The sequence below is a fragment of the Euprymna scolopes genome, chromosome 18 (assembly GCF_053919585.1).
Source record: "Euprymna scolopes isolate OS-2025 chromosome 18, ASM5391958v1, whole genome shotgun sequence".
In the NCBI taxonomy this organism is placed as follows: domain Eukaryota; kingdom Metazoa; phylum Mollusca; class Cephalopoda; order Sepiida; family Sepiolidae; genus Euprymna; species Euprymna scolopes.
In genome coordinates, this window is record NC_136499.1 from 123,880,969 (window position 1) to 123,896,897 (window position 15,929).

At 42.8% G+C, this 15,929-nt stretch overlaps 1 protein-coding gene across 1 annotated transcript in view; it reads left to right on the forward strand.

The window, feature by feature from the left end:
• Positions 1-14,907, forward strand: part of LOC145297799 (mitotic spindle assembly checkpoint protein MAD2A-like) — a 50,887-nt gene extending 35,980 nt beyond the window's left edge. Inside the window, exons 4-5 of the mRNA XM_080144087.1 lie at positions 5,835-5,938; positions 14,616-14,907. Coding sequence (XP_080000213.1) covers positions 5,835-5,938; positions 14,616-14,782 — 271 coding nt within the window. The 3' untranslated portion in view covers positions 14,783-14,907. The remainder of the gene's footprint in view (positions 1-5,834; positions 5,939-14,615) is intronic.
• Positions 14,908-15,929: the final 1,022 nt, after the last annotated feature.

The following is a 15,929-nucleotide window of genomic DNA, read 5'->3' on the forward strand; positions in this document are numbered from 1 at the left end:
TGAGGGTGAATGGAGAAAAGAAAATTTTGTGGGTAAGGAATGCGGGTTAGTTTGTATTTCTTTCTCTCCAAGATGGGTGAAATTTAGAGGAGGGGGTGAAAACAAAAATTGCAAAAAGGAGGGGGTGGGGATCTTGGAGGCTTCCTAATCGGGCAGGGATGGAACACACGTTCAGCTAGCTGAAAGGCTACTTGTTTACTTTTACTTTACGGAACTGCGCGTTCCACACCTAGGCGGGGAACACGTATTTAAATTTGGCTCCTCTTCTTACACACAGACTTGCTACATGTATCCATCTTCTGTCAAATGCAGCGCGATGCAGCCTTCTTCTATCACATCTGATCTTCACCCGTAGTTGGTGTTTAAAGAAAAAAAGAAAAAGACAACATTTGCCGGCAACCTTGCAGACGCGACGTCCAAATCACCATTCTCGCCACAGCCAGGATCGTAACGTAGACCATTTGTCTTTCCCGGTCCCACGACGGCCACGACATTGGATACGGTAATTGGGCGAGGGTGCTCAGGATTGATGCGAGCCGTCACCTCGCTGACATACAACCAGTACCGGCGGAGTTCGCGTAATCGAAGAAAGCATGATCAGTCGTTTCTACGGCTGTTGTCCCACAATGGGGACAATCAGGCAACTCCAAAAACCCGGAACTGCATTGTATGTTGTTGAGTGGAAGTGCATTTCGGGCCAATCGACAAGTCAGAGAGAACTCCGAATTGTTCAGATGACTCAAACCTGGCGCCCAGCTCCACGCAGAGCGGATCTCACTCTGCTGCCAACCCAAACGCGCGCATTGCGGGTCGGCGGCGGCCCCCATCACTAGATCCCTGTGGAGTTCCCTACAGGTAGCAGTCACAAGGTCGCTGGACCTTGGTAGTCGTTTTAGCGCAGCTTGGCACTCTTTCATGTAGGCAGATTCTCCCCGCGGCCTGTGACGGCTCTCGATAGAAAGGTCGAGAACAAGGTCAGGGAAGGCGGCAGTAACCACGGGGTGCCACGGTTAGTCATCTTGCATATAGTGGCTCAGGAAGGCCAGCCTCTCAGCGTCTCTGACACTTCAAGTCCGGCATTTCCAAGCCTCCCTCACACGGACTTGAATACAGACCTGTCTGCTTGCCCAGTGTCTTCCTCTGTCCCAAAAAAGCGAGGACAAGAGTTCGACAAGAGCTGTTAGGTGCTGTGCAGGCAGAGAAAGTACGGCCAGTCTGTAAAGGATGAGAGGAAAGACATAAGTGGCGCACGTCTCAGCTCTACCCTTTAAGGAAAGTTTCCTAGGAAGCCACAAATTTACTGCAGCCTCCACCTTTGGCCGTACCTCCAACCAATTTTTGTCAAGCTAGAGACTCTGTCCGAACCACACGCCGAGGATCTGAACTGCGCATCCGTCCAGCTGAAGGGCGCTGTGAGGTTGGCGTTGCCACTCCAGGCGCCCAACCGCAGTCCTATCGACTTGCTGCGGTTTATCTTGGTCCCTGTAATTCTTTCGTACTGAGCGAGCGCCTCCGACATGATCTCGATGTCTCTGAAGCTCGACACAAAGACCGTGACATCATCGGCGAACGTGGATACCTTGGCGGCTGAGCCACTGGGTATTGCAATTCCGCGCAGGGCCGAATTTGCCTCCCCATGTCTCAGCTTGCGGAGCAGGGGCGACAGGGGACAACCTTGACGAACCGACTGAGAGATAACAAGGGGTTTCAAGCGCTTTCCGTTGACTTGCACGACGGCTGTGGGCTGTCGATACATCACGGAGATCCACTTGCAGAAGTCCAGTTTAAAATCGGCGGCCTCTAAGACAGATGTCAAGAAACAATGGTCGACCCTATCGAAAGCTTTGGACTGATCTAAGTTGATCAGCGCGGCTTCTGTGTCGTCATCTATCCCTCCCTCTAGGATCGTGCGGATCAGGTGCAAGTTGTTCTGAATCGATCTCCCCTTCACAGCGTAGTTCTGTTCCGGTTCAACCAACTCGCTGATAACAACCTGCAGCAGATTCGACAGGACCTTGGCCAAAATCTTCAACTCTGTGTTTAGCAGAGTTATGTGCCTGTAATCGTCTAACTCTTCCCCACCATGCCCGTCACCTTTCCTCAGCAATGTGATCACTCCCTTGTTGACTTGCCCTGGAGTAGATCCTTGAGCAAACCAGTGGTTGAACACATCTGTCAAAAGAGGCAGAAACATGGGCGACAGCCTCAAATATAGTTTGTATGGCAGACCATCAAGTCCCGGCGATCTGTCACAGCTTACCTGCTTCAGCGCAGTAAAAACCTCCCGCTCCGTCACCCAGCCCTCGCAACTAGCCACCTCGAGGTGGGGAGAGTCAGCCAAATAGTTGCTAAACTCGAGAACCGGAAGATCGGGCTGCTGCATAAAACGCTCCTCAAAATGTTCTCGAAACCCTTCACAGATCTCCCGAGTTGATTCCAGGGTGCGTCCATCCGGATGTCTTACCTTTGCAATGTACTTGTCCGAGCCACACCTAGAAATTTGCGTCAGTGTTGGAGTTGACTGCTTCATTGCCTACCTTTCTAAGCCTAGCTCTGACTACTTGACCTTCATAATGCTCACTATTCTTTACTAGTGCTTTTTGAATTAATTCTATTAACTTCTCTTGGAAGTCTTGTATCTCCAGAAGGGAGGTGTTTAACTTCCAGTGAACCACTAACTTAGGCCTATTTCCTAGCTTCAGCCGAACCATAACTAGTTTATGGTCCGTCTGGCCTAGCCAAGTGAATGTGGGACAAGATAAGAAGTCTACTTCGCCTCTCCTAACTAACATCCTGTCCAAGTAAGTGTTTGGATAAGAGGAAACCTGTCGACCAGACCGCATCTAGCCATCAGATCAACCAGACTGGACTCGCACCTCTCTGATCCTCTAGCATCGCCTCCTACCTTATCTATCTCGGGGTCTAAGATGGCGCGTTCCAATCTCCCATTAGCACTACCCGCTCCCCACGATCTACAAATGTGTCAAGCTTATTGAAGAATGAGACCCTTTCACGAGCGGTGCTGGGCGCATGAACTGCGATCACTCGAAACACAGAATCTTTTACGGCAACATCGGCCACAACCAGCCTGCCCGCTGCATCCCTATGAACAATGTTGACGGTCGCCGACAGGGTACGTTTAACCAGCACGGAAACTCCCTTCCCCCGCGGGCTGTCATATGCTGAAAAAAAATTCAAAATCTCTGGCCAGCACCTGACAGTCCACAGAGGAAATGAAATGCATCTCCTGAATCGCAACCACATCCACTCCCAGGGACAAGAGGTCGTGCCGGAGGCGAACCGCCCAGCCTGATGATCTCAAGCCCCTCGCATTCAAACTAGCCAAATTCAAAGCCATTGTACTTACCTTAGGGTGTGTCACACTCAGCTCCGAAGTCAGCCGGGGAGAAGACGCTGACGTTATGTGTCATGCTCAAGGTGGTCAGGTTTTTCATATCCTGACCTTCTCTCGCAATGCCGCTGACGTCTAAAGGATAAATTAATTTTATGGCCCTGTAGAGTGACAGATGGACCAGCACTGGGAACCTTCCGTTGCATTGTTTTGACAGTTCGTCAAGAGAAGGGTCATTTTTCTTCACCAGTTCGATTCCCGGAAACGCCCCTTCCACAGCTTGCAGCCTTGTCCACAAGTTGGTCTTGCAGGCCTCTGGAGTTCTGACAAAAGTTATTAGGAGCGGGGCGTCTGGGAAATTTGAGGGGATATTTACATCTTTCCCCTCTATCTGTTTGTAAGCGAGCATAGGTTTTAAGTTTTTCCTCTGCCAATGGGAAATGTCTGTTGCCACAGATAGAGGGTCTACATAACATAGTTCTTCGGGGGCAAGGGCTTTTAATTTGGTTGGTCTGCGAGAGGCAGAGGAGTCTCTCCCTTCCCTAGGTTCATTCTTTTCCTTTTCTTTTTGGGGTGGTGGCTCAGTTTGCATTGGTGTGGGGATGTCTGGTGTTGGTGCAGTATCTGGTTTGGGGGTGGAAGTGGATTTTGTTGTTAGGGGTGGTGTATGTTCACAGGGAGTGGGGGGGGGGCACCTTTTCTTCCCCTTTTCTTCCCCTATTCTTCCCCTTTTCTTACACTTTGATCTTGGCCAAAAGGCCAAGAAAAGCTTAAAAAGCTAAGCACAGCATCTATTAACAACAGACCTTTGATCTTAACCAAAAAGGCCAAGCACAAAAGTGACAGACTGACCAACCGACGGAGTGACTTATAGAGTCACTTGCACGCGACTAATAACTGTTGACAGAAATAAACAGGTGAAATGACAGTTCAAAATAAACAGGAAAACTCGTTAATATACTTGTGTATGAATATCTCTACCAAAGATTTTGGTAATCCTTTATTTCTATTAGGCATCTTTTCATTATCGTGTTGTATAAGATTATCTCCCTTTTTCTAATATGAACATGCCATACGATTTTTTTCATTTGGAGTTTGTTGACTACAAATATTGAAATAATAATTTTATTTTTTATCAAGATTCTACTTAATTATTTTCCATAATTTTTGATACATAAAAACAGTTGTGCTTTATAAGCATATCCAAGACGTTTCCCACGTTTTGACCTGCTATAGAGTGGAACAATAAATTTGTCGCCTTTTTAAAAAAAACACTACAGCTTATTTTAAAACTTTTATTGAAAAAAATCAATTCAGGTAAGTTGATGATGTAGTAGAGGTGACATCTATTCAATGTATCCGCCTTCAGCTTCAATCACCGCCTCAGTACGGATCTGGAACAGGGAGCATGCTTTTTCCCAAACGTCGGCAGATGGCGGCGATCAGGCTGGCTTCGGTGGTGTGAGAGGTTATGTTGGTGATGTTCTGAACGTATAACCAAACAAAGTAGTCCAGGGGGTTCAGATCAGGGGAAGGATGCGGGTTAGTCAGAGAAAGGTGCTAAGTTATAGCACTCCTTCTGAAGTCAAGCCTGGATCTTTTTGGACTTGTGGATCAGTGCTGAGTCGTTTCAAGCAGACTTTGAAGATGTGAGGTGGCATGATGTGACTCTCACTTAAAACCACACCAAAGACCATAACCGTGGCCGGAGACTTTGTTGAGCTGTGCCCTCAAGTGTTCAACCATCCGGATTTGCATTTTGAGGGTGTTGGCAATGGTCCTGTTGTTATAACTTGGATTGGTTGAAAGCATTAGTTGCACAGCGGTGCATCTCCGATCTTGCTCCTTGAACATTGTCACTTCCAGACATATTAGAAGGCTCCTATTGCTCTTGGGTACAAAAAAAAAAAAAAAAAAAAAAACAGTTCTCATCAAACGGATATTGAATAATGTCATCTTTTCTAGGACATCAATTTTATTGTTCCACTTTGTAAATTTCACCTGTTGTGTATTTCTGTCAATAAGAACCTTATGGTTTTATTACAGAAAAATTTATTGAAACAAATTATAACACTAAATAAATTTAAAAAAATTTTTTTTTTGAAATAAATCATTTAACTCCAACATGGCTTACATTTGTCACTTTCATATATAGTAAGTGTAATTTCAACTTTTCTATCCGTTTGAAAATGTTCAATTATAGTCATCCACATACAGTACTGTTTCGCTGTTTCACAACTCCTCAGTGCAGCAAGACAAGCAATTACCTCGGGCCAGGATCGAAACCCGATCGCCCAAACGACAGTTGGAGCTTCTAACCGTTGCGCTATACGTCTGCTGCTGTGTGGGCAATGAATTAACAATGTTTTGACATTGTCCAAAGTACCTAAGCTCAATTTGTTTACACAAAGAGCATCGCTTCATATGCTAATGGTAATATATATATATATATTTACTTTTTATTTTACTTTTTATTTTTCAGTAAACCAAAAATCAAAACAGAAAAGGAGATTCATGATGAGATTGCGGCTGTGATGCGACAAATAACGGCAACGATTACGTTCCTGCCATTATTAGAAACTCTTTGTGAGTATATTAGTTCGTTTGTCTTTTTCTTTTTTTTTTCTTTTTTTCTTTTTTACATTTTTTTTACTGTTTGTATCAGTATTATTAGTACTGCAGATATTCCTTATCCATCCAGACAAAATCTAAATCGATGTCTCCGCCAGGAGTTTAACCTTGACATCAGCAAAAAATGTACAGAGTATAATTACTATTATTATAATGTTGTTGTTTTTTTTTTTTTTTTTTTTTTTTTTTTTTTTTTTTTTTTTTTTTCTGCGAGACTGTTATGCTGCTAGTCCTATGCAGTTTTAGATCCACCTTCTCAGGATTTTCCTTCTTCCTTTGATAAGGGGTTAGTTTATTGCTAAGCACCTGAGGCACCCCTACCAAAGGAATGCGTTTTTTTTTTTTTTTTTTTTTTTTTTTTTTTTTTTTTTTTGCAGGCCCCCCCCCCTCCCTCTCTCTCTCTCTCTAATCCCACTTTTCGACTCTCGTGTTGCTCTTCTCTCCCGCTCTTTTCTCCTCTCTTTCAAAATGTTAATTTTGCCATACTTTCAAACAATAGTGGTAGGGGAGGTAGAAGATTTTGGTTTCATTAATGATTAACTCCTGTCTCTGTTCGAATGTATCTGCTAGTACATGTAGTATGAAAAAAACAACCATTGTAGATTAGTCTCCATCTCAAAAAGAAAAAAAAAAAAAAAGTAATAGCATTGAACCTGGTCAGTACTAAATTGGTGACCATTTGGAACTTCCAGATTCTGTCTATGCTCTCCGCTCATCTCTGCATTGTTTCCAGTCGTCTGAACTTCTTACCACTAAACTTAAGTAGTGCCGATTCAGAAGAGGTGTAGTTGGGATTGTGCAACCCTTGCCATACAATTACATACACAGCTGCCCATGCAGGGATTATCCTTTGTCTTTCGAGACTGAATGGAGGCATCGGTGTGTGTTTGTGTGAGACAGAGAGGACACTTCTCAATCTATATACTCAACGGATTTTCAATCTGCAGACTTGAAATTTGGGATATAAAGTATTCACACATGTGGAAAACTTTAATCAGTTTTCATCCAGAAAAAAGGGCCGCTAAGGGGTAAAAATTGGTACGTGCAGGTCATCAGATTTTTATCTGTTTGTCAACTGTTTCAAGAATGTGCATGTATAATTGATTCACATGATAGATTAATTATATAAGTATGTTTGAAAACATGTTTTATAGATTGTGTCAAGTTGGCCTAATGGTTATTGTACTTGACTTTCTGTCTTTAAGTTTTGGTTTCGATCTCAACTGGAGTTTTTTTTTGGGGGGGGGGGGGGTCATGAAGTGAACTGTTTAAAAAGAACCAGCATACTTGCTGCAATAGACATAGAGAGGACCTACCACAGAAACGGGCGCGAATCTGTCTCGGCAGCAGGCTGAAAGACAGAAAAAGAAAAAGAGGCCCAGATGGTGGCTGTTGTCTTTTAAAGCCTCCGGTCACGCGTAAATATCGAGCAGTCTCATGTGGTATATGCAAATTGGTGTGCCCGGAACATAAAAGGCAAGTCGCTGGAAGGAGTGAGAGAAGCGTTTAAGACATGCGAATAAAGAATGTCGACGTGTATCTCGTGTTGTGAACAACGAACTTTATTCGACTCAACTTGTGACTAGCGAACCTCTGCGTGACGATTTAACCAAAAAGTTTTGTTACTTTGCGTTAGACAAAGACTTCTGATACAAGCTATTTCGGCTGTATTCTAATCATGGTTCTAAGACAGTTTGACCTCCGACTCATCCCCGAGTTCAATGGCACAGCAACGGATGTTCCAATAGTAGAATGGCTAGAGGATGTAGAGTTAATGTGTGAGATGTGCAAGGTAACCAATGTGGGGAGAGTACTGCCACTGCGGCTAAAGGGTGCGGCTCATGAGATGTATCGGCAACACTCGGAGGACCAACGGAGTGACCTCGAGGAGATCAAGCGTGCCTTTGTAAAGGCTTACGGGACTGAAGTTTACGGCATTGGAACAGTTCACCGCCCGCCACCTTCGGCCAGGGGAGACCGTGGATGAGTTTTTGACGGATTTACAGCGGCAAGCACGCCTGGTAGGTGAAATGCCACCAGAGTGTTGGATAAAGGGAGCCTTCGTGAATGGATTGCCATGCCATGCAAAGGGACTTTTGCAAGCCTCAACACGAATGGACAAGCTGTCATTAAAAAAGCTGCTTGGGAGGGCTCGTGCCGTGCTGATGGATACCAGAGATGGGGAGGTTGTCGCCGGGGTGCAACCTCGAGAGGCCACATGTGCACCTACACCACTGTCTACAGCTAGTGAGAACACCAGAAGTGTTAGCTGCTTCAGATGCAGGGCCCCAAACCATTGGGCCCATGATTGCCTTTCGTCTCGGTCAACGACCCAGAAGCCTAGCAGACCGCGGTGTCACAAATGCAAAAAACTGGGACATCTGGCTCGCGCCTGTCCTGGAAACAGGCTAGGGGAAGAAGTTACAGCGCCAGTCTTCTCCCCAAGATCATCATTAAACAAGGCACTACCTGCGGTGAGCGTACGCGTTAACGGGCATGAGTGCCACGCACTTGTGGACACGGGTTGCGCCCAGACACTTGTGCGCAAAGAACGTTGTGACAAGAACTCCGGTGCTGACTGTAGGCGGGAGCTCTTTGTCCTCTCACGGAGGAGGTAGTATCCACGTAAGCATCGGTAGCGGGCTTGAAGTAACCATGCAAGCTCTGATTATGGACATTGAGCTACTTGGGTACGATTTACTCTTAGGAATGGACGCAATTGTGCAGCTGGGCAGAGTCGTAGTAAATGGAGCCGGGAATGTGACGTTCTCCCAATGCGAAGAATGCATTTGCTCAGCACTCACCCTAGACAAGCCTGATTTTCGTACGGAGTTTGACCAGTGCATGAACTCCTGAATTGTGGCTTGGAAGTGGTTGAACGAACAACCACCAGAGAATTTGTTCAATAGAGTACCAGAGTACAAGATTTCTGGATGGTTGGTTCCTTATCCTGAGAAGGCATTGGGGCCTCCAAAGGATTTAATCCCATTAATGGCGGTCATCCAGCCAAACAAACAAAAAGTGAGGCTGGTGCTCGATTATAGGGAGTTAAACACCTGGACCCCTTTACGGCCCGTGCAAACGTGTGCGCTGATAAATTATGGGAATGGCGGCAAGCAAGTCTCAGACATGCTCTATGATGTCATGTGAAGAAACATATTTTCTTGGTGCGGAAAATTGGTTGGACACTTCCCTGTGGTCAGCTAGGTTCGTGTTGCGGTGGCGTTCATAAAGAGGAGAGCGTCTAAGGTCACCACTGGATGAGATGATGTGGTGCACGACGCCTCTCTCAACACAATGCTGGAGGAATTCTCACCAGAGTGTGCAAGGAGGACCCTGCACGGAGCAGATGGTGCGTCGACAGCCGGGACCTGAGTGTGTGGGTTGATGCGAGCTCTCTTACCACGGGCGTATCAATAGTCCATGATGGGGCCGTGGTGGAAGATGCCTGCTGGTTATGCCCAGAATGGGACTCCCAGCATATGAACCTGGCAGAGCTTGATGCTGTCATCAAGGGGATAAACTTGGCAATCCTCTGGAAGTCAACTATCTTGCGGCTGTTTACAGATTCTGTTTGCATCCACAAGTGGATTTTGGACATCCTTACCGGGAGGGCCAGAGTACAAACTAAAGCTACGAGCGAGATGCTCATCTGACGGTGGCTCGATACCATCATGAGGACCAAAGAAGAATGTGCGCTGTCAATAGAAATCTCCCTGGTCAGATCCAGCCGGAACAAGGCCGATTGTTTAACAAGAGTTCCTCGCCAATGGATTGACGCCACTAGAAGGACCATCGAACCCATACAACCAAAGCAGCGTGGCTTGTCAATCCATCGACCAGGCATCCATTCGCTGGGAAAAAGGAAACTGGTTGTAAAAAGCCACTGGAGACGGCTGGCGATAGATGTTACTCACCACAACGGCGAGGATTACCTAACACTCATTGACTGCGGCCCATCTAGGTTTGCAATATTGCGGCCACTTCGCCGGCAAGATACAACAGCTATCATCCATCAGCTAAACGGCATCTTCCTCGACCGTGGCCTCACAACGGAGATACTAACTGATAACGGCACCGCTTTCACCAGTGAGCAATTCAGAAAGTTTGCCGATGGCTGGGGAGTACATCTGTGGTTCCGATGTGCTTACATTCCGAGCGGGAATGGGATTGAGTGGAACCACAGGACTGTCAAAACTATCGCCGCCAGAACGGGCTGTCTGAAGCAGTTTATTTATACAACGTGACCTCCAAGGATGCTGTATCACCCTCTACAGTTCCGGCCGACACATTGTATAGGTATCACGTTAGGGTGAAGAGCATAGAAACGAACCCGGTACCTGAGACAAAAATAATTGGAGGGAGGCTGGAAAAAGGAGATGTTGTCTGAGTCAAGAACCCGTGCGGCAAATGTACAACTCAGTATGGACTTGGATGCATCACTGAAGTAATCAGCAAGCAAGCAGTGTGTGTCGATGGTGTGCCCCGTCACATTAAGGACTTACGGCCGACAACACAATCGTGGCTCAAAAACCCTCCTCTCATGACGAACTCGCTTTACGACATCGTAACCTGATTTTGGCGACATTGTCTTAGCTCAGTTGCTTAGAGCGCGGCCTCATTATCTAAAGGTTTTGTGTTCGAATTGTGGTGTGAGATGTCTTTTTTTTTTTTTTTTCGATTTTTAAAAAAAAAATTTTGATATTGAAGCAGGGTTATTTAAGCCATTTTTCACATGTTTTTTAGGTTTTTATTTTTCAACACACCCAAAAACACCCGGGCTATGCCGGGTAGCCATTTTCACATTTTTTTTTGGGGGGGGGGGGGTATTTTTCAGATTTCTTCAAGAAGTTTTAACGTTCGTTTTTCTGTTTTCTTTTCTTTTTTTTCTTTTTTTTTTCTTTTTTTTTCTGATTTTGACATTTAACATCGTTCGTTTGCCTTACGTTAGTTTTTTTTTTTTTTTTTTTTTTTTTTTTTTTTTTAATATTTACTTCGCTTATTATGTTTTGATTAACATCCCCGTCCGAGCACACACACCGCCGAACACCCGGGCAACGCTGGGTACCCCCCGCTAGTGTATATATATATATATATATATATATGAGAGACGCTCAAGGGTACAAAAATAAAAATTGTCCCAGTCGTGAAGGATTTCTCCTCCACCGAAAGAGAACAAGAAATGGAAGTGCGGCATCCGAAGAACAGATGCTGCACTTTGATCCTGACCAAAAGGCCAAGAGTAGCGGTGAACCCGTGGAAAAAGAAAGGGAAAACAGGCAGCTGTAAACGACGAAAAGAAGAGAAAAAAAGATAAGATCGTAGCTTATGGTGGAAGAACGTGATGACGTTAAATTGGCCATGACAGCCCGTGGGTGGCGAGGATACCAATGAAATTCCGATCTACAAAGCAAACAGTCGCTGAACAGCGGGGCGACACGTGACCCTATTGAAAAGACGCGTGGCCTTTGTGGAATCGGATTCAGCTGTTTTTATGTCCTCTCAAAAATAATTAAGTTAGGCATCTCTGTTTTTATGTCCTGTCAAGTTCCATTAGGGAACAACCGAATGCCAACAGAGAAAGAAAGACAGCTCCTTTTTTGGGTATAGACCGCCTGGCAAAGATTTGACGGACAGTGATCCCTTAATTCTGATTGGCCAACGACCTTAAACGGGAAGAGACCCAGTCCACGCCCCCACAATATAAGCAGCGAGCCTTGAGAGATTGACAGTCAGAGTAAGAGAGAGAGCTTTGTTTCCTTGGGTCCGACGAACGAAGATTCCCCCATCGACTGTCCCTGTCACGTAGATAATTGAGTTGTCTGTCGGAGAGAGAGAAGAGAAAACCTCGCAGTTAACAAGGGGCCAGTCCCTAACTAAACAGCTAACTGCGATTGTACCCTGATTGAATACAAAGAAGTTTAAACAAAAAGAAACGCTTATTGACTTGGTCCCTTCAATTGTTTTTGCATGACAAGTCTGTTTTAGGAAACCGGCCGTGACATCATCGCTGAGGAAACATCAGAACCGACAACCGGGGTCATTCCACCACTGGACGACGCGCGGGTGACGTAAGTGTCACATATATATATATATATATATATATATATATATATAATATAAAATTTTATTATTATATAAAATGGAACTTTGAGTTTGTTCCCTATAAACTTAAAAACGGCTGGACCAATTTTAATGAAATTTTGCACAAATATACTTTATGTATCTGGCAGTATTCTTAGATAGGTTTTGTATTGGAATATCTTCAATAAGAATCGATAATCAAAAAATTTTATAAAATCAACAGTAGGTTCTCCACAGTGCAATGTAGACTACAATGTATTGTCGACTAAGTCACTGGGGAGGCATATGAAGGTTCCTCTTGATGCACCACAATGGGTTCCCCACTAGAGCAGGTAAATTAATCGATTTGATCGGAAAATGGGCAATTTCACCAATTTCGATGATAATAAAATGAGTGAAATATTTGTTGATCCTCATTCAATCTCTGGCATTGTAGAGGTCTCCCTTCTAGTGTGTGTGTGTGTGTGTGTGTGTGTGTGTGTGTGTGTGTACATATATGATGATTGCAACGTCTTGTCAGACGAGTGCCATTCCCTCAGACACTTAAAGTCCATGAGCCCAAAAATGACTTCCATCGCCACAGGACCATTTTAATAGGCAAATGCCTGAGGAACTATCTATACACAGATGATGTTAGTCTTAGCTTTGTATGACAGCTAAGTCTCTCTCTCGGTTCAAAATGTTGAGATCCAGCAACAAGCAAGAGCAAGATAGCCAGCAACAAGTTAAACTGCAGACCAGCTTAATGCGGGTATTGGTCTCCCACTTTATGGTTTTTTTAAATCAGATTTGCTGCTCCTGGAAAGGTTGCCTTCACCCCGGCTTACAGGAGCCCTCTCCACCCCAACACACACATACATACACACAAACGCACACAGTGCTAGTTGGTTGACCCGGAAAAAAGGGTTAATTCGCCCTTTCGAAGGTCTTGTTTTTAATCCTTCAGGGAGACTAGCCACCCTCCTCTCCAAACAAGTTTGGTGGGAAAACCAGTTTAGTCGCCGGTGACCCGACCATGAGGCAGGTAGTACTGAGTTACATGGTACCAGTAGCATATGATATGTATATTTCGTTTAACACTGGGACAAATATACTAACCGTATTTAATAAGAAACGAGAAACCAAATAAACTATAAAATAACAAAATCGAAATAAAAATAACTTGCCCTGAACTATCTTGCACCCACCTTTTATAACCAATAAAAAAAAATATAAATGCACCAAGCCTCAAAGGGGGAAAAAAAAAAACGACGGCAATAACAATCGCTTCTGATCTACATTAATGATCTCCCAAATCACATCCTTACATCATTCGTAAACATTTATGCTGATGACACTACCATCTATGGTAGCACATCTAAGACCGTAAACGACTAAGTTCTCTCCGATTCTCTCTCCTCTGATCTTGAGCACGTGGTACAATGGGGAAAGGAGTGGCTGATTACTTTTAATGCATCTAAAACAAAGCTTCTATCTTTTATATCATTAACGTTCTGATTCTCATCTGGCATCAATTGAAATGAATGGCTCTCGTCTTGGGGAGACCTCATGTTTTGACAAGCTTCTGGGCTTGACCTTTACTCCTGATCTTAAATGGAACACGTACATCAAATCTGTTGCCAAGGTCGCTGGAAAAATGGTGGTATCCAGTAGATATCTTCCTGCTGATGCAATTCTCTATCTATATAAGAGCCAGGTACGTCCAAAGATGGAATACTGTTGCCACATCTGGGCAGGAGCTGCTAGAAAGGACTTGTCCTGCCTTGATAGAGTTCAAAATAAACTTCGTAGCCTCGTAGGAGATGTCCTTTTCTCTTCCCTGCAACCTCTATCTCACAAAAGATGTTGCGAGTTTCTCTGCTTTATTGTTATTTTCATGGCAAGTGCTCGACTGAGCTTCAATCTATGGTCCCCCTCATCAAAGTTTCACAAGAAACACTCGTCTAGCTGAAAACACTATCAATAATTCCTCCCACTCTTTATCTGTGCCTAAACCTAAATGTAGATTCCATGAACAAGGTTTCTTTCTTAGAACTGCACACGCCTGTGGAATTGTCTTCCGTTTTCCTGCTTTTCAACTGACTACAATATGGTTGTCTTCAAGTCCAACGTAAACAAGTTCTTGATGGGCCGTTCCATATAAGTTAACAAATTTACCGAATTTCCATTACTAACGATTACTATATTGTCTAATTGACTACTGTACACTCTTAACCCTTTATCCTCGAGTGGTTTCTGGCCTTGATAAGTGGTTATGCCTTTGTAAAAAATAAAGAAAAGAAAAAAAATTATTGGATGCACCGATAGAAATGTCCGTAGAAAAACTTTTGGGCGCCATTCTATAAAACATACCAGCTGATATAAAAAGACCACTTGGTGAATGAAAAAGATATCCAGAAAAATCCGAAAAAAGAATAACTCGTGTTCAATCAGACATGTTTGAATAATGACTTGCTACCAAAATATATAATTTGGATCATAAAACAGCACTTTACATTCCACTCTCTTGGACTAATTTTTTTTACTTTTTGTTTTCCTTTCTCTTTAGGTAATTTTGACCTCCTTGTTTATACTCATAAAGATGTTGAATCCCCAGACACGTGGGGAGAAACCGGTCCACAATTCATAGCCAACTCGGACGAAGTCAGATTGCGTTCTTTTACCACTACAATCCACAAAGTGGACACGAGTGTCTCGTACAAAAAAATGAGTTAATTTTTTCATTTCTTTTTTTTTTTATTTTCTTTTTGCAATTTTCTTCAAAAAAAAATTTTTTTTTTTTTTTTTTTTTTTTAATATCCTTTAATCAAAAATGTAGCTTTGCTCACTTTTCCGTGTGTTTTTTGTTCATGAACTTTTGTCATCTGTACATGAGAAGTCAATTTTTTTTTTTTTTTTTTTTTTTTTTTTTTTCTTCATCGTTTTGGAATTTCCTTTATAAAATTCTTCTTTCATATCGTTTTTTTCTAAAGATTAATTCATTAAATTTAGACGTTGACTTGCATAATATGCTATTAAACAAAGAATTTTTTTTTTTTTTTAAATTAGGTAACATCCATGTTTAAATGTAAACCTTTTTTACATTCATTTATAAATTCCATGATAGTTCTTTGATTTTTTTTTTTTAATTTTTTTTTTTTTTTTTTTTTTTTTTTACTATGAAGGAAAACCATAAAAACTGCACTGATTACAATTTACAATAAAATTGACAATTTTACACAACATATTGGAATAGTCTTTTTCTTTTCAAAACTTTTCTGTTTAAAAGTTTTTTAAAAAAAAATCTATATAGAAAACTTCATATTGTTTTTATAACTTGAAATAAACTTCTGCCATTTTACGCTTTTCTTAGAAATTTCAACAAAATGTTTAATATTTTATTGATAAAGTATAAAATTTGTTTGCTGACCATATATTTATTTGCTGTAAGGTTTTTATAATAAAATGCAAAATATAACTAACATTTTTGGCAAAATAGACCATTCACACACGCACACACACACATATATATATATATATATTTATACACACACACACACACACACACTAGCTGTACTTTGCCATGCGATGCTGTGGCTCAAATTGGCCCAATGGAAAAAATTCCAAAACGAGAAAATTAATATTTCTTATAGGCTTAATTTCCCAGTACGTATGGGTTCTGTTTTTTGTCATTCCATTTTCTAAGCTGATATAGAGATTTTCTGGTTTGCTGATTCTTGGACATCTATAAATATAAAAGCGAAAATGTATGTATGTATGTCTGTTCGCTTTTTCTGTGTGTCTACAAAAGGCTTCTTTCAGAGAAGCGGTCGCTCGCTTCACAACCTTTTAAAACTTTTTATATCACATATAAATCGTAATA